The 20,159-nt window shown below is 38.4% G+C and overlaps 1 protein-coding gene across 3 annotated transcripts in view; it reads left to right on the forward strand.

The window, feature by feature from the left end:
- Positions 1 to 20,159, forward strand: part of ZNF462 (zinc finger protein 462) — a 152,719-nt gene that overhangs the window by 127,776 nt on the left and 4,784 nt on the right. For all 3 annotated transcript variants that reach the window (XM_007968497.3, XM_037983290.2, XM_073021822.1), the window contains exon 11: positions 14,618 to 14,750. In XM_007968497.3, coding sequence (XP_007966688.1) covers positions 14,618 to 14,750 — 133 coding nt within the window. The remainder of the gene's footprint in view (positions 1 to 14,617; positions 14,751 to 20,159) is intronic.

Below are 20,159 nucleotides of genomic sequence, written 5' to 3' on the forward strand. Positions count from 1 at the left end.
TTTCAACTTTTCCCCATTCAGTATTATGTTGGCTGTGGGTTTGTCATAGATGGCTTTTATTACATTAAAGTATGTCCCTTGTATGCCGATATTGCTGAGAGTTTTAATCATAAAGCAATGCTGGATATTATCGCATGCTTTTTCTGCATCTATTGAGATGATCATGTGATTTTTTGTTTTTAATTCTGTTTATGTGGTATATCACATTTATTGACTCATGTATGTTAAACCATCCCTGCATCCCTGGTATGAAACCCACTTGATCATGGTGGATTATCTTTTTGATATGTCATTGAATTTGGTTAGCTAGTATTTTGTTAAGGATTTTAGTGTCTGTGTTCATGAGGGGCATCAGTCTGTAGTTTTCTTTTCTGGTTATGTCCTTTGCTGATTTTGGTATTAAGGTGACGCCGGCTTCCCAGAATGAATTAGGGAGGGTTCCCTCTTTCTCTGTCTTGTGGGATAGTGTCAAAAGGAATGGTACCAATTCTTTGAGTACCAATTCTGGTAGAATTCTGCTGTGAATCCATCTGGTCCTGGACTGTTTTTGTTGGTAATTTTTTAATTACCATTTCCATCTCTCTACTTGTTATTGGTCTGTTCATGGTGTCTAATTCTTACTGATTTAGGCTAGAAGGGTTGTATTTTTCCAGGAATTTATCCATCTCTGCTAGGTTTTCTAGTTTATGTGTGTAAAGGTATTCATAGTAGCCTTGAGTGATCTTTTGTATTTCTGTGGTGTCAGTTGTAATATCTGCCATTTCATTTCTTAATGAGGTTATTTGGATTTTCTCTCTTCTTGGTTAATCTTGCTAATGGTCTATCAATTTTATTTACCTTTTCAAAGAACCAGCTTTTGTTTCATTTGTCTTTTGTATTGTTTTTTGTTTGCTTGTTTCAATTTCACTTAGTTCTGCTCTGATCTTGGCAATTTCCTTTCTTCTGCTCGGTTTGGGTTTGGTTTGTTCTTATTTCTTTAGTTCCTGAGGTGTGACCTTAGAATGTCAGTTTGTGCTCTTTCAGTCTTTTAGATGTAGGTGTACAGGGCTATGAACTTTCTTCTTAACACTGCCTGTGCTGTATCCTAGAGGTTTTGATAGGTTATACCATTATTGTCGTTCAGTTTGAAGAATTTTTTAATTTTCATTTTGATTTCATTTTTGACCCAGTGCTCATTCAGGAGCAGGTTATTTAATTTCTGTGTATTTGCATAGTTTTGAAGGTTCCTTTTTGGGATTGATTTCTGGTTTTATTCCACTCTGGTCTGAGAGACTGCTTGATACAATTTCAATTTTCTTAATTTATTGAGGCTCGTTCTATGGCCCGTCATAGTCTACCTTGGAGAAGGTTCCCTGCACTGTTTAATAGAAGTGTATTCTGTGGTTGTTGGATGGAATGTTCTGTGTATATATCTGTTAAGTCCATTTTTTCCAAGGTATAGTTTAAATCCATTGTTTTTTTGTTGACTTTCTGTCTTGATGACCTGTCTAGTGCTGTCAGTGGAGTTTTGAAGTCCCCCACTATTATTGTGTTGCTGTCTGTCTCATTTCTTAGACACAGTCTTTAATGTAATATTTTCACTATGTCATATTATGTTCTTTAATTTTTTTCTCTTCCTCATGGTTGACCAGCTTATTAAGTCCAATGAGCACCTAATTGAGGCTAAAGAATTGCGACTTTCAGCATGCCTAATGATTCTCATGTTTGTCTCAATTGTTAGGTTTATGAGACTCATTACTGAGATAGCAATACTTTTTTTTGTCATTTTCTAATCTTTTTTCCCTACATGATGAGTACAAAATGCAATTTGAATTTTTGAAATAATTCTCCAAGCACTATTTTGTATATAAAGATGGCAGTGCTATTGAAACTGAATTTTTGGCTGACAGCCAGTGGAATTACATGGTGGCTAAAAATGGTCATTTGTTAGGGGGAAAGATATACAAACACCTGATTTCAGGGTTCATGAGAGAGGAATGGGGTGTCAGTGTACAATGTACTAAACAGAATTATGCTGACAATTCAAATATAAAAGTCAAGGACCATAAGGCTAAAACAAGAAATTAAAGGCATGAGAATTGGAAAAGAAGAAAAACAACTTTTTATTTATCGACAATGTGATTTTTATAGGTAGAAAATCTGCAGAATCTACAAGAAAAAAAAACAGCTACTAGAACATGAATGAGCTTAGCAAGGTTGCAAGATATAAAATCAATATACAAAAATCAATTATGTTTCTGTATACTAGTAATGGACAACCCAAAAATGAAATTTTAAGAAGATCAATTTCATGTACACTAACATCAAAAAGAACAAAAGTCTTACGAATACATTTAACATGAGAACTATACACTGAAAACTATAGTGTTGCTGAGAGGAATTTATAAAACTAAATTAATGAAATATATACCATGTTTATTAATTAAGAGACTCAATATTGGTAATTCTTTTCGTACTGACACACAGATTCAACATAATCTCTACCAAAATCCCAGTAGACTTTTTGGGGGTGAAAGTGACAAACTGGCCCTAAAATTTATATGGAAATGCAAATGACCTAGAATAGCCTAGTGTGGAGAAACAACAAAATCAGAGGATTCACTCATCTTCAACTTAAGTCAATTTCAAAATTGACTTAAGATAGATGCATAGATCAGTAGTGCAGAAGCAAAAGTCAAGGAATAAACCCTCATATATGTGATCAGTTGATTTTCATAAAAGGTGTTAAGGTAAAGGTGTTAAGGGAAAGGATTATTTATTTTTTAATGGTGCTGAAACAATTGGATTTGTGTATGCAAATTATGTCCCTCGACCTTTACAGCACTCTCTACTCAAAAAAAATAATAATAATCAAAATGAACCATAAGCTTAAATGTATGACTAAAACTATAAAACTTTCAGAAGAATAGTAGATTATATCATCTTGGGTTAGGGAAAAAAAATTTATATATGATGCAAAAGTTACGGACAACTGAAAGAAAAAAAGAAGACACCATTAAGAAAATGAAAAGGCAGGCAACAGACTAGAAGCAAATATTTGCAAAGTAATTATCTAACGAAGGGCTCTAACCAAAATATTTAAAGAAATCTTACAACTCAACCATAAGAAGATAAGCCACTCAGTTAAAAATGAGCACAAGATTTGAATAGACACCTTACCAAAGAAGATAGATATACAAATGGCAAATAAGCACATGAAAAGATGTTCAACTTGATTCACCACTTGGGAAATATAAATTAAAACAATAATGAGATTCTACTCCCCAACCACTAGCTAGCATGGCTAAAATTAAGAAGGCTGATAGTATCAAAAGTGTTGGCAAGGATGTGGACAAAATGGAATCTCATACATTGCTGATTGGAATGTAAAATAGCATAGCCACTTTGGAGCAGTTGGGCATTTGTTTATAAACGTACACTTGCCGTCTGACCTATCAATCCTACCTTCACATAAAGTGGATAAATAGATAAAATGTGGCGTATCCATGCAATGGAGTACTACTCAGCAATGAAAAAGAATGAGCTACTGATACATTTAACAGCATTGAGGAATCCAAAAAATGTTATGTGGATAGAAGCTAGACACAAAAGACTACGTATTTTATAATTCTGTTTTTATGAAATTTCTAGAAAAGGCAACATGATAGAGACAGGAAGCAGCTAAGAAGTTACTTGGGCCTGGAAGATGGGAGCAGGGATTGATTACAAAGGATATGAAGGAGCTTCTCAGAGTGATGAGAGTGTTCTTAAACTGGATTGTGGTGAGGGTTGCACAAATATATAAATTTATGAAAAATCATTGTTTACTTATAATAGATACATTTTATGGTAGGTAAATTATACCTCAATATCTAAAACAGATGCAAGTTTCCCATAACCCAACACACAGTAGGTCCTCAATAAATGTTAATTTCCTGTCGTCTTTTTATGATGTTCATCCTGAGAACAGCTATGTCAACAAGATACTTAGGATCTGGATTAATGTGGAATAGACTTAGCAATTGGTTCCAAACAGAGATTCACTTTTTTTCCCAGTGAAACAGTGCATTGCTCATTATATTCTTCTACAAATAGCATTAGGTGATTTGTGTGGTGGGGAGAATCTACAGAATAAACTGTAAGACACATAGAATGTACTTTCAGTTAAAGGATTTCATTAAAAAGAACTGAACCTTCAAAACTGGACTTCTGAATTCTGCCTGCAAAGGTTGTAAACCTCAGGAACATCTATAAAGATGTCAGACTATGTCATTCACGGACTGGACAGAATCCTGGTACCAGCAAGAAAGGTCCTTAAAGTCAAATATACCATTCCTTCTAAGAAATAAAATCTCCAGTGCACTCGATTTAGGCTGCATGTTTATCCTGAGAAGCCAGAATACAAAAGGGATAACCATCAGAACTCTCATTTTATAGGTGATAAACACAATCTTTCCTCCTAGATCTTTATCTTTGTTACTAGTGAGCAAGGCATCACTTGTAATCTCTTAGGATCTAAAGTAAACAGTGCAAGTTACTTGAAATTTTATTTTTTTATCCTTTGACTCCCTGTCTGTTTTTAATCTCAGTGGGTCCTCTAGAAGGTTGGCTAGTGTAGGCTCTCCCTCCACCCCTCTCCCCTTTACTTCCCTCTCCCTTCCTTCACTCCCTGCATTCTCTGTCCCACAGCATTCTCCCCTCCAACACATATAGTGAATTATTTATCCGTAATGCCCTTTATTAGCAATACTGTTGAAAGATGAAGATAACGTTTTGTCTTTTTTGAGTCAGGGTCTTGCTGTGTTGCCCAGGCTGAGGTGCAATGGCGCAATCATAGCTCGCTGCAGCTTCAAATTCTCAGGCTCAAGCAATCCTCCCACCTTGACCTCCCAAAGTGCAGGAATTGCAGGTGTGAGCCACTGTGCCCAGCCTAAGACAACATCTTTAGGAACCTTAAAGTCATGAAGAAAAACAAACCTTGCACTTCTCACATTTAAAAAATACACACACTTTTTTTAAAAAGAAAGTTTATATGCAATACCTTGTTAGTGTTCTTTATGATTCTGAAGTCTCTTTGCTAGTTTAAGGAACATAAAATATATTATCTCTAACTTGTTCTGCTCATAAAATTGTCATGTTCAGTATATTAAATTTAGAAGGATAGTCTATTCAGGCAATACACATTCACTAATTGAATTTACTTTGAAATGTTTTTAATTTTTTATATAAATGGAGCCTCAGGCAGTTGAACTCTTTAAGAAACTCGTATCTTACTTTTTGCCAGTTTGAGGGAAACAGCAAAACATTAAGCTCAGAAGGAATCATCAACATTTTAGTTATTCTAATAAAATTGCTCAGTTTTTTGGACTAGTGAAATCCACAGTGGCCAAGAAAGTCACATAGGACATTTGTTTCCAGAAAAGGAAATGAGAAATAAATGAAGAATCTTTCTCCAAAGATTCTTCCCAAATAAATCATAAGAAGAATTTTTCCCAAATTATAAAACACACCTTTGACCACTTTTTTTTTTTTGTTTGGATTGCTTTTTATTTCTGAACTAAATGCTAGCAGCTTTAGCTTTATCAACTACAATGATTTCTGCAAGCTGAAGCCTTCTCTAGAAGACTGTGCCATTTCATTTCTGCTTTCCCTCATGTAGTTCTGCTTCTTTATTTGTTAACCGTAGCTCTGTCTCTTCCATGTGTTCTAGAAGACAGAGAAACCAGAATTAGATGAGCAAGAGGTGTGACCATTTTTCAGAGGGGTGTGTCCGGCAAAACCTTAAACAGTATTTCTCAAATAGGCGTTTGAAGATGTTCTTTACCTGTACCTTCGAAACCATCCACTAAACTCCCCAGTCAAAAGTCTTCGTCCCAACTTCTAAGCTTCCATAGAACTTTTCTTCTCCTTTCTTAAGGCAGATTTCTTTATCTCACCTTTCTTTCAAAATCTAACCTAGTGCCCAGCATACAGTAAAGCCTCAGGAGTTGTTTGTTAAATAAATGTTAAGTATCCTGTTCAAATAAGCAAAATGTGGCAGCATCCATTAGCATCTTTTTTCCCTCTGCATTTTGGGTCCAGGAGATTGACAACTGCTCAACTGGCCAGCCACAAAGCTCTGAGCCTTTCTTAATGATGTCTTTCACCTAGCTTCCTGGAGTACTTGTGTCTGAATTTCTGCTGAGTTTCTCCAAATAAGTGATTTTGTCTGGACTTTTGCTACGTGAGGTATGATGGAAATATGTTTTCTGATTGTGACACAGTGATTGCAAAAGAAAGTAGATATCTTCCTTGACTTCTGTGCTCCTTCTGGGTACTCTATCATCCTTTGTTTTTAATATTCGTTGGCTTTTATTTTGAAAGAAATTCTGAAAGGATGCTACTGTTCTATCCCATCACATTTTGCAGTTATCACGTTATTGTTTATACTTTTTCTTTCTCTTTCCTGTGTTCAGCCAGTATAGCCATGGTAGTTTTGACATACTTTGTGAGTAATTTTGCATTTCGGTAGATGATTTGCATTATAATGGGAAAAGCTTGAGCTGTGTCATCTGGAGATCTGAGTCCTAACTAATCCTGGCTTTATCACTTTCCTGTTTTGTGCTCTTCACCTACGAATATAGAAGGCAACACATTTACTACACAATGGTCATAAGGGATAAGTGATACATGTGAAAACTACGGGGGGGGGGGGTATTTTTAGCATATAATCGATATTTGGTAAGTGTTGAAACAAAATCATTTAGAAAGTGTCCACTCTTATTTTCTCATTAACAAGCAACTTTATTTCATGGGATGATGGCAATATTTTATTTTATTACTATACTTTAAGTTCTAGGGTACATGTGCACAACGTGCAGGTTTGTTACATACGTATACATGTGCAAAGCTGGTGTGCTGCACCCATTAACTCGTCATTTACATTAGGTATATCTCCTAATGCTATCCCTCCCCCCTGCCCCCAACCCCACAACAGACCCTGGTGTGTGATGTTCCCCATCCTGTGCCCAAATGTTTTCATTGTTCATTTCCCACCTATGAGTGAGAACATGCAGTGTTTGGTGATCTGTCCTTGCGATAGTTTGCTCAGAATGATGGTTTCCAGCTTCATCCATGTCCCTACTAAGGACGTGGACTCATCCTTTTTTATGACTGCATAGCATTCCATGGTATATATGTGCCACATTTTCTTAATCCAGTCTATCATTGATGGACATTTGGGTTGGTTCCAAGTCTTTGTTACTGTGAATAGTGCCACAATAAACATATGTGTGCATGTGTCTTTATAGCAGCATGATTTATATTCCTTTGGGTATATACCCAGTAATGGGATGGCTGGGTCAAATGGTATTTCTAGTTCTAGATCCTTGAGGAATCACCACACTGTCTTCCACAATGGTTGAACTAGTTTACAGTCCCACCAATGGTGTAAAAGTGTTCCTATTTCTCCACATCCTCTCCAGTACCTGTTGTTTCCTGACTTTTTAATGATCACCATTCTAACTGGTATGAGATGGTATCTCATTGTGATTCTGATTTGCATTTCTCTGATGGCCAGTGATGATGAGCATTTTTTCATGTGTCTGTTGGCTGCATAAATTGTCTTCTTTTGAGAAGTGTCTGTTCATATCCTTTGCCCACTTTTTGATGGAGTTGTTTGATTTTTTCTTGTAAATTTGTTTAAGTTCTTTGTAGATTCTGGATATTAGCCCTTTGTCAGGTGGGTAGATTGTAAAAATTTTCTCCCATTCTATAGGTTGATCTTATGGCAATATTATGAAGTCTTTATATTTTATGATCTTTCATGGGTTTTCATGTTACTGGTAAATTCAGATAGCATTTATTTTGTGTCAACTGGATGACTCTGCACTGAGCCTATAAAGCTAAATAACAAATGGTTGCTACCCTGGAAGAGTTTATAAGCAACTAGGTGAGATAAGTTTAAACAGAGAAGCACAATTCAGCTTGTTACTTGCTTGATAAGAGGTAGTTTTAAAATTGGAGAGGAGCACAGTGCACAACAAATACAGTTTCATGGCTCAGGTTCCATAGAACTTTAATACTGCCTGACTGGTTTGTTTGGCTGAATATCTTTTCTTTCTCCACCCCCCCACCCCCAGCTTTATTGAGGTATAATTGATAAATGAAATTGTATATATGTAAGGTGTACAATGTGATGGTTTGATATATGTGAAGAAAAGGGGAACCCTTGTGCACTGTTGATAGGGATGTAAATTGGGAGAGCCATTAGAGAAAACAACATGAAAGCTCCTCAGAAAATTAAAGATAGAAGTACCATATGATACAGTGATCCCACTTCTGGATATTTAACTAAAGGAAACAAAATCAGTGTCTCAAATAGCTACTGCACTCCCGTGTTCCCTGCAACAGCATTCACAATAGACTAGCCAAGACATGGAGGCAGCCTAACTATCCATTGATGGATGCATTCTTTAAAAAGTGGTACATAAATACACGATAGCATATTATTCAGCCATGGGAAACAAAGACACGCTACCATTTGGGACAGTATGGACAAACTTGGAATATCCTTGAAGCTTTTACAAGAACTCTAATTGAGGTATTCTTATCTGAGAATGCAAGATTTTTTTACCTGCACTTTTGACCATCTTGCTGTAAGAAATCGTAGAGACAATACTTTGCTGAATCTTTCTCCCACTGTTTTCTTTCCCTCGTTCCCATTCTGATTTTTAAGGACAGGCAAAGAAGACCTGTCTGTTGAGTAGCCCACTTGGTAAGTCAGGGGTTGGGAAACTATGGTGCATGGACCGAATCTGGCCATCTCCTTTTTCATATGGTCCACTCTCTAAGGATGGTCTTGATGTGTTTTAATGATTGAAAAAGTATCAAAAAAACTGTAATGTGAAATAGGAAATTCAGATTTCACTTTCCCTAAACAAAGCTTTATTGGAAGATAGTCATGCTCATCCATTGACTTACTGTTTATGGTTGCTTCTGAGCTACAACAGCAGTTGAATAGTTGTAACAAAGACTATAGGGTCCAGAAAGCCTAAAATATTTACTTATCTGGCCCTTTACACAAAAAGTGTACCAGCCTGTGTATAAGTCATTCAAAATCTTCGCAGCACGGTGCATTCTTTTTAACATCAACATGCAGTATTAGGTAATATGAGCATCCCGGTTGGGTGCCTCTGTTTGAAGGTACAAATGTTAAGTAAGAGGAGCAGCCTTAGAATTGAAAACTCTGGAAACATTAAGTGGACTTTCTCAATCACAATCTCTCCTATTTGATGCCTGCAATGTAATCTGAAGACAAGGGTTCCAGTTCCATTCTGTCATTAGCAAGCACATTTATATCAGTCTTCTATCAGACTGGGTTTGCTACCCTAGTACAATATGAAAATGCATAGTCAACTTGATAATATTTGTAAGTCACATATAATTATTATCGCCTTAGAATATGCCAGAAGTATGGAAATACATGCTAAGACCAGATCTAAACCATTTTGCTGAATAGTTAAAAGCCAACAAATAGGCAAAGTTTGAACTTTAAGTTTGAGTGTGGAAGTGGTTTTGCAATGTCCTCACTTCAGTGTTAAAGGATAAAACATTTGACACCTCATCTAACTTTTATTTTTATTTATTTATTTATTTTATTATCACTATTTTTTTGAGACGGAGTCTTCCTCTATCACCCAGGCTGGAGAGCAGTGGCATGATCTTCGCTCTCTGCAACCTCCACTTCCCAGGTTCAAGCAATTCTCCTGCCTCAGCCTCCCAAGTAGCTGGGATTACAGGCACCTGCCACCACGCCTGGCTAATTTTTGTATTTTTAGTAGAGACGGGGTTTCACCATGTTGGCCAGGCTGGTCTCGAACTCCTGACCTCAAGTGATCCACTCACCTCAGCCTCCTAAAGTGCTGGGATTACAGGTGTGAGCCACCACACCCAGCCCTCATCTCACATTCTCATTAGATGGGTGACTTCACCAAACTCTGGGTTAGTGGCCTTCACAGGGCACCTTGAGTGAGTGGGCATTCACAAATAGCTTTCACAGGAATAAAGATCTGCATATGGGTTTCTAGTCTGAATTATTATGTGTCTGAACAATCCACCCTTCAAGAACATACGGCTTCTTTCACCTGCAGGAGGAGCCTGCAAGGAGCCGGGTTCTAAATCTCAAACTCTTAAGCTTGCTCTTTCTCCCTTTGCTGTGGGCCTTTGGGGAAATGATAATAAACTGCTTCTCATCTTTAGAGGGAAAAAGTGTGTTTCTCTCAATATGTCATCTGCATCATCAAGGAGTTATTCAAATACACACCAATCTCCGGGCCCAGAAAGTGGTATAATCAGTTCAAAATACATGAGAACTTTTATAAGTCTATACCCTTTGACTTTGACCCTGTAATTTCACGTCTGGAAATTTAGCCTATAAAATTAAAAGTAAGCATGAAAGAAAGGCTTAAATACAATAAGGTTCATTATTTTTTGTAACAAACATTTTTAATAATGAAAAGCCAGAAATGATCCACTGTAAATTCATGCGGGAATGCATAGTCAAGTAAACTGTCATATATCCACTTGATGAAATGCTATGTAGTGATTAAAATTATATTTATTCAGAGAATGATGTGTACACTATGCCAGGCATGAAAAAGTTGGATATACACTTGTTTGTTTTAAATGATAACAGTAATGTAAATAAGCTACGGATAGAGAACAGGAATACAGAAATACAATAATTCATTAACAGTTATGTATAGGGAGTTGGACTTTAAATGAGTTTTTCTGTATTTTCATAATTTTTTTGTGAATATTTATATAAAAGAAACTATTTGAAATGAAAATGAAGATATCCAGTAGCCAGGAGGCGAGAATAACACCCTCTCTTAATCTAGACACTGTACTGGCCAGTGGGGGTTCAGCTGTAAGTAAGACTCACAGCAAGTCTGTTCTCATAGTTTGTATTTGGACTGGGGAGGGGCAGGCCATAAACAATTCATTACTGAATGGGGTATGCTCTTGAAGTGGGGGTGCAGAGTGCTGTGAACACATGGAGCAAGGATATTGAACACAGGAGGAGTTTGGGGAAGGTCTCCCAGAAGAAGTGACAGAAGCGGGGCTAGGAGATTAAGGACTCAACACATGAAGCTGGCAGGCATGAGCAAGTTTCAGACAGGTGAGATGGTGGAGGCACAGACTCCTCAAGGGCATGACATATTCCAGGACCTCCATAAGTTCAGGGTGGTGGGAGCAAGGGGGAGCCTGGAGAAGATGGGCCAGAATAACATGAGAGCCCGCCATGTAAACAACAGTAAGAAATTTGTATTTTATCCTCAGGGCAAGCAGAGACTGACATGAAGAGATTTAAATTTTTTAAAAAATTGCTTTGACCACACTAAAGAATCAGGTACAAGAAGGGACAAGAGTAGGTGCTGGGAGACGAACACGGGAGGGGAAGGGGCTTGCAGTAATCCAGGTAAACAATGATAATGGGCTCAGGAATGCAGAAGAGTCTTCCTTTTGTGTTAGGATTAATATTTAGATGGATGGCTTGGGGGTTTCAAATACCATCATAACCCAAAACAATGAAGAGTTTTTATTTTAAAATATTCTAATTACATAGCAAAAATTTTGGTTCTCATTTTTAAATCTTTTAATTGCCTAGCAAAGATTTTAGAAATCTTCAGGACCAAATAAATCCTGGGTTAGCCTGGGATGAACATCATACTGTGAAAATGTCATGTACTATTTTAAAATCATGCAGAATTTAAAATGTTAACAGTTTTCCAGTGAAGGGATGATGGTGCTGGGAAAATGGACAAATACAGTCTTCAAAAAAACCCAAAATGAGGGGGGAAAAAAATAACATTTGGTTTGGTGACAGATCTCCTTCTGTCACCAAGAGCTCCAAAAGAAGCAGGGGTTCCAGCGTGGACCCCAGAGGCTGGCACACAGCAAGCCAGCCCTCCAGGAATCCTTGATCAATGAATGAATGAATGAATGAATGAATGAATGAATGAATGAATGAAAACAACTGGATTAAAGCAGATGTTTGAGGATTCTTCTTTGGTCTCCTTGGTTTCATTATTTTTGTTTCCTGGTGACAGCCCACCCCTTATGTCCTTTACACGTATTTATAGTTTCCCTGATTACTAATGGTGAGAAGTGCAGGAGAAAGTGGCTCAGGAAAGGCTGCCTTTTAGGTACTAGTCACTTAAAAATACTTTTCTTCAAATGTATTTAAAAATTAGGCAAATTGGAACCTTGCCCACTTTTCCTGAAAAACCAGCAAGCCAGAAAACTTTTTATTCAAATATTTATCATAAATGCTGTTTGGCTAAAATGTAGACTTTGTGGCTAAACATAACTTCGTAAATATGCATTTACAATGCTTGTTGTGAGCATTCCCAAGAGCCAAAACTAGAAAAGGCTCACATTCCCAGAAAAGGGAAAGGAAATTACATTTTGGAGGTCTGTTGTGTTTCAGGCACTATGCTGACCTCCTTTTACAAATAAATATATCAAGTACATATACTGAGTGATTTATCCAGAATCTAGTGGTTAATGGCAAATCCTAACCTTGAACTCAGGTCTGTCTGAATTCAAAGCACGTGTTCTTGTGCTATCCCTTTTTACTTTTATGTCATAAAAGGAAATCAATGAAAATGTTAAAGCCCTAGTTAGTAAGGTGCTACAAGCAAAACTCCTTTGGAAACCGTTACTGTGGACTTAGAGGGGAAGAAAGAGAAATCAGGATTCGGAATTGACCTCTTTCTCTTCCTCTTGCCTTAGTCCCTTAATTTTTAGAATTTGTTTAATTGAGAAAAACAAGAAGTTGCCTTCCCTGCTTGTTTAGCTTTGGGATTGTTGTCTGCGTCTTGTCCACCCCCATGTTGAGTTGTTTTCAAAGTTAACTAATTTCATGGATTTCATTGTTACAGATAGATCAGTGTATTGTTTCTCCTGTTTTAAAAGAGGTTTTTCCCTGAGTTCTGCCCCTTCTGAATGCTACCTATCTCTTTCTCTCTCTTTTTTTTTTTTTTTTTTTTTTTTTATTGAGACGGAGTCTTGCTCTGTCTCCCAGACTGGAGTGCAGTGGCGCGATCTCAGCTCACTGCAAGCTCCGCCTCCCGGGTTCACGCCATTCTCCTGCCTCAGCCTCCTGAGTAGCTGGGACTACAGGCACCCGCCACCGCACCTGGCTAATTTTTTGTATTTTTAGCAGAGACGGGGTTTCACCGTGGTCTCGATCTCCTGACCTTGTGATGCGCCCTCCTCGGCCTCCCAAAGCACTGGCATTACAGGCGTGAGCCACCGCGCCCGGCGGCTACCTACCTCTTACAGGATGTTGTTGGGACCCTATTCAGCCTCAGTATCTAAGGCCTGGTACTCTGAGGCTCTTTACATTTGTCACAGTCGATGATGATGTTCCCATCTGCCAGGCACATGGAATCGGTGGCGTTCAGCAAATCTTTGTTCCAGTCTGGTCCCAGAGACTATTTTGGAATTGTCTTGTAAATTATCTCTTTCCTCTCCTGTGCCTTCATCACACTCTGTCTCTACTGTGGCAGCTAGGGAAGTCTGCCTGGGAATCTAATTAATGATGTCTGTCTTCCCTCTTCAACTCAACTGTGAGCCTCTGGAGGCCAGAACCAGGTCTCATTCATCTTGTGTGTACCCTCCCCATGCCTCCAACAAGGGGAGCATAACACCTTACATAGACACGTAGCCCATGGCAGTTTTTTGACTTTAACCCTGCACCAGCTTGTCATTCCTGATCATTCTATGCATGCTACTGGAGAGGTTCTGAAAATCAATTCATGATGAAGGTAAATTTTGTGCTGCCATTGATCTGAGAACCCAAAATGGAAAATCATTAAAGACTTTTCTTAGTATAGATTTTTGTTTCCCTCCAATGATATTTTGAAGAAAGCTTGGATTTCCACATTATTCTGACCACATTTTACATAAATAAAAACCAGCCATAGTTAACACTTTAAAAGGGCTTTTAGGGGTTAGTCATCTAGGTTTTTCTCAGATAATCCCAGCCTTGATATATAGGCTGTGGTCAGCTTCAAAAACAGTAGTAATGCTTGACATAATAATAATTATCTTCCATTTAAACTAGAGTTCAGGATCAGATGGCTGTCATCTGGCCTAGGCTGGGACACCCCGCAACACCCTGGTTGATGGGATGATGGCAAAGAAGCTTGTATTGTGTCTCATTGCTAGTGGTCAGCATGCTTGCAGAATTTCTTCACCTGCAGAAGTATTTGAAACATGGGTTGTTATGAGAGTTACACCTTTGAATTCAACTAAAATAAAAAGTGTGTTTTGGATATTTACTCTATACTCTAGGCTTCATTTTACTTTTGGTCTCCTGCATACTACAGCTCATGTTTCTTCACAAGTTTGGTAATGAAGGGCCAGTGTGCAAAAGTTCCGGTGAAAATGATGGAATGCGGGAGCAAAGGGCAGCTCCATCTCCAAAAGAGTCAAAACAAAGTCAAAGAACTCTTAGGCCCTGGAGTTGTTTGGTCCTGGTTGCGAAACCACAGTCACAGTAAAATGATGTCGGAAAGATCTCTCCATCAGGAAGAATCCTGTTTGGTCTGCGGCTTATTATTCCATCATTTGTTTGGGCCTTTTTCAGGTAAGCCGTAACTTTGAGCTGGTTGGACGGGTTAACTTGGATCAGCTGGAACAGATGAAGGAGAAAATGGAGAGCTCCAGCAGTGATGATGAGGACAAGGAAGACGAAATGAACAGCAAGACTGAAGACAGAGGTTAGTCTCATCCTGCCCTCCCAATCCCAGATGGCATCTGTCATGTCCGTAGTGAGACAGAAGGGAGGCAGGAGATTGTTGTAGGAGTAACAGAAGGAATGATCCTTCTTAGTTAAGTAGCAGAACAGACTGACTTAGGAAACACATCAAGAGCTGTGTCTTTGTAAACTATTACTAGCTATAGAAACGCCAAGGAAAACAGACATTTTCTCCCTAATTATAGATATATGTTTGTTGAAAAAATAGATGGCAGTGATTTGTTTTTAATAAGGAAAACTGGTATCTAGGGAATCTTCAGAATAAGGACAAGCAGACAGCAAGATGGATGACACTGTAGAGCTCTAGAGGAATGAGAATGAACTTCCAGTTGAATGCTTATTTAAAATTACTGCTGCTGGGGCACACACTGCTGGAACTGTAGGGGAGGGTGCAAAGAACTTGAGCCCCTACCCCCTGATGTCCATCTGCATGACCCTTTTCTTAACCCCCTTTGTGCTCTGACTTGCTTTGTAAAGAGAGAGAAAGAGAGACCACCTCTCTCATTCAACTATGTATTTACAGAATACACTGGGGAAGGTTTTGTGGGACTTTGGTACTATTTTTTTTAACTTCCTGTGAGTCTATAATTATTTCAGAATGAAAAAGTTTTCAAAAGTATATTTAGTTGTGGATATACATTTATGTGATTCAGCGTTGGTTTTCTATATTGTTCAACATAGAATATTGTGGAAAACCCCAGACTATATATACAAGAATATAGGTTGAGATATGTTACTTTAGTTATTGCAGATTTATCAAAAGCACGTGGATAACATAAACATCAGAAATCAACATTGCAGATATCGACCCAGAGATGAGAATAGTTGCCGTTACTGAGCATCATTATGTGCTAGCCTCAGTGCTATAACATTTTTCTTTAATCTCATGACTAAGAGGAGAACTGTGCATTTAGCCTGCCGAATTTGGTTTCCAGTTCTGCTACTTACTATCTAGATGGCTTCGGGTAAATTATTTTATCTCCTTGTACATTCGTCATCTGTAAAATAATAACAGTCATAATAATAAGAATAATATCATCTCCCTCCTAAGATTGTTGTAAAGATTTTTTTTTGAACTTTAAAACTTCAGATTTCAGACTTTTTAATTTTTAAATTATTTTTAATTGATAAAAATTGTATAAATTTATGATGTATAACAGGTTTCAAAATACATATACATTGTGGAAAATTATATCAAGCTAATTAACATATGCATTACCTCACATACTTGTCATTTTTATGGTGAGAACACAAAATCTACTGTCTTAGCAATTGTCAGGTATACAATATGTTGTTATTAACTGTAGTCACTGTGTTGTACAGTAGATCTCGTGAACTTATTCTTCCTATCTGACTGAAATTTTGTATCCTTTGAACAACATCTCCCCAAATCCCCAAGCCCCTGGTAACCACCATTCTACTATCTGCTTATATGAGTTTGACTTTTCTAGATTCCCCATGTAAGTGAGATCATGCAGTATTTGTGTCTGCCTCTCTGTGCCTGGCTCGTTTCACTTAACGTAATGTTCTACAAGTTTATCTCTGTTGTCACAGATGACAGGATTTCATATTTTTTAATGGTGAATAGTATTTCATGTGTGTATATACCACATTTTCTTTATCCATTCATTTTTTGATGGACACCTAGCTTGATTACTTATCTTGGTTATTATGAATAACCCTGCAGTGGACATGAGAGTGCAGATATGTCTTCAATATCCTGCTTTCATTTCCTTTGGATATACCTAGAAGTGGGATTGCTAGATCAATGTGGTAGTTCTACTTTTAATTGGTTGAGGAACCTCCATGCTGTTTCCGTAATGGCTGCACTAATTTGCAGTCCCAACAACACTGAGGTGCGCAGGAGTTCCCTTATCTCCATATTCTCTCTAGCATGTTATCTTTACTCTTTTTGATAATAGCCTCCTAACAGGTGTGAAGTGATAGCTCATTGTGTTTTAATTTGCATTTCCCTGATGATTAGTGATGTTGAACATTTTTTCATATGCCTGGTGGCCATTTGTATGTCTTCTTTTGCGAAATGTCTACTCAGATCCTTTGCCATTTTTTAATTAGGTTATTTTGTATTGAGTTGCTTGATTTTCTAATATAGCATGGGTACTAATCTCTTATCAGATGTATGGTTTGCATATATTATCACTCATTCCATAGGTTGTCTATTACTATGTTGATTGTTTCCTTGGCTGTGCAGAAGCTGTTTAGTTTGATGTAATTCTGTTTATCTGTTTTTGCCTTTGTTGCCCATGCTTTTGAGGTCATATCCAAAAAATCATTGCCCAGACCAATGTCATGGAGCTTTTCCCCTTTGTTTTTGTCTAGTAGTTTTATAGTTTTAGGTCTTATATTCAAGTTTTTAATTCATTTGGAGGTGATTTTTGTATCTGGTGTGAGATAAGGGTCTAATTTCATTATTCTGCATGTGGATATCCACCTGTTCCAATACCATTTATTGAAGAGACTGCCCTTTCCCTATTATATGTTCTTGGCACCTTTGTTGAAAACTGATGGACCATGAATGTGTGGATTTATTTCTGGGCTCTCTATTCTGTATCTGTTTTTATGCCAGTACCATGCTGTTTTGATTACTATAGTTTTGTAGTCAATTTTGAAGTCAGGTAAGGTGGTACCTCCAACTTTGTTCTGTTTGCTTAAGATTGCTTTGGCTATCCAGGGTGTGGTTCTATGGGTTGTTGTAAAGATCAAATGAGATAACACACAAGACCTTCGCCCAGTTCCTAGAATATAGCAGTTACCTAATAAATAATAAGCCTGCAATGTAGGTGTTATTTTTCTGATTTCACAAATCGGAAAATTAGGACCTAGGAAATTTAAGTGCATGTTCAAAGTAAAAAAAAAAAACAAAAAAACAACAACAAAAAAACATAAACCCTGGAGATGAAATTCAATTCAAATTTACATCTTCTGGCTCCAAAGGCAAGCCCTCTTCTTACCCTACACATCACTTTCCCAATGCCTCGAGTAGTGTAATCTTCATTGAAGGGGACCTGGCCCTGAAATCTGTGGATTCAGTGGCCTTTGGGACCTTGCTCTAAGGAGCCGTTTTGCAGAATTTCTTTGTGTTTTCTGCTTGTTCTGTCTGCAAACATTAAGGAAGCCTATTGGTGGGCTACTTTGCTCCAAGGTGTTCCCTGTTCCTTTTCCTGACTTCCAGTCACCCTCCTACCATGATGCCAGGGCTGAAGACTATAGGTTTGCAGAGGGGGGCTCCAGTTTGGCTCTTGAACCCCTGATCGAGACAGTCAGCAGGAAATGACAGCCAATATACACTACCCTTTCAAAAACCCTGTGCCTACAGTTAACCTGAAAAAGACATGGACAAATAAAACATCCTTACCATATAGGTTGATTGTTCTCATAAAGTTATTACTTTTATCAGTAGGGGCTGTATTAGTCCATTTCTTACAAGGAAAATGGTTGTGATCAGAGAAGCATGGCTTTTTTTCTCTCCTTCTTTTTCAAACCATTTCATGAGTATGTTCTTCACAATGATTCCTTAACATCCCTGCACTATTACCAGACTTTTCTGGGAGAGGATACTTTTGACAGAAAGACTCCTTTTTCTTCATAATGCTCTATGGCCTTGCCTTTTCTCCTCTGGAAACAAATTATTTCTCATTGGATATTATTGTGGCTTTTTAATCTCTAAAGCTGAGCATGTGTGATTTCAAAGGTTATAAGCGTTATGAAGGCAAAATACCTTCTAGGCTTCTGCTCCCCTGGGACTCCTTATAAAAAAAGAAAAGGAGAGAAAGAAAACTCGAATTTAGAAGATGGTGGTTGGGATGTGTGTGGGACACGAGGCAGACCTCCTCATTTTACCCGACTTGGCAGCCCCCTTTTACTTGGCACTGTGGCATTACACAGGAGTGGGTTGGCTGGAAAGAACTTCAGGGTCTCCGCTTCTCACTGGAAAAAGTATAGTATCCACATTCATGAGCTTTACTACATGGGGGAAGAAAAAAAGCCCTCAGGATGGAGAAGCACGTATTCCTCTCAGAGGGTGGGGGATTTACATGAGTAACTTCCAGTCATGTTAATGGGAATTACAAGCCTAAACCTTCCCTTCCCCCTCACCGATCCTTGAAAGAGCGCCTCCTTTGTCCCAACTCCTTTGAATAGACCGAGAATCAACTTTCCACCATCTAGGTATATTCTTGGCAAGAAGAAGAAATGCACACAATAGCCTCGGGTGTTTCTGCCAGGCATCCCAGCTTCTAGGAGCAGAGGGCCGGAGGTGGCTTGCGCGCAGCTCTTGGGCTGGTGGAGAGCTCTTGGAAGAGTGGCCAGTGCCCAGTGGCCTCCTCCTCTAAGGATGGAACTTATTATGTGCCATTGGAAAGGACAGATGACTGGTTTCCTGTTTACAGATTAAGGGTAAAGGAGCAAGTGTACCAGGAACATTATTCCTCTTACTGGCAATTTAGACTTTTATCAGACACCCTCAGTTTAGGGGATTCACAGCCTCGCAGCCACCCCACTCCCTACCTCCTTTCTAAACGCAAGCGCTGGACTGAATATGGACACGCTGCAGGTCCTGCCTAGGAAGCTCAGGGGAGATTTGAAAGAGAAGAATCCAGGCATGAAGAAATCAAAATTAACCCCAGCAGAATCCTCCCCACCCCCCTCTCATTATGCAGTTGGGGAGGAGTCAGGAAGGCATTCTGTTGATTTCTTGCCCAAGATAATCCCTGCTAAGGAATTAATGCGCAGAGCAGATGGTGCTGTCTCATTTCCAATGAAAAGAATCAAGGAAGATAGTCTGTGCAATTATTTTTAATGGCTTGTGTGGTGATCTTCTTAATTTGTGAGAAAATGTTTCATCTTTTGTTAAAACTGGCCCCAGTCACATAGCTGTTTGTGCTGAAGATTAAGGCATCACAGAGCCCCCCATCCTGTTAACATCGTCCTGAGGATCTTATTAGATGGGGCATTTCAACCAGGAGGCATCTTCCTGTAATGTCTTGTATGTGTGGACCAGAGTGATCAGAGTGTAAAGATGATCAACACTTCCCTATGCGATGCCCTCACTTTGCAACACGGCTGCAGAACTGGCAAGGTCCTGCCGTTTATTACTTACATGAAGACTTGGCCCTCTGGTATAATGAAACACATATGGGCTAGGAACTTAGGCTAACACAATGGCCATATAAGCGCTTATCTTTGAGTTTGCCGGGAGACGTGGCCTGAAAACAGTTAAACAGCTAATCCACATTTATCAGACTTCTACCATGTGCCTAGTACCATGGAGGAAACAAAACAACTAAGTCAATATTTGATGTTTACAACAGACCGTCCAGAACTGTCTGCGTATCCCCGTATTCATAAATAC

The sequence above is a fragment of the Chlorocebus sabaeus genome, chromosome 12, assembly GCF_047675955.1.
Source record: "Chlorocebus sabaeus isolate Y175 chromosome 12, mChlSab1.0.hap1, whole genome shotgun sequence".
NCBI classification, from domain to species: domain Eukaryota; kingdom Metazoa; phylum Chordata; class Mammalia; order Primates; family Cercopithecidae; genus Chlorocebus; species Chlorocebus sabaeus.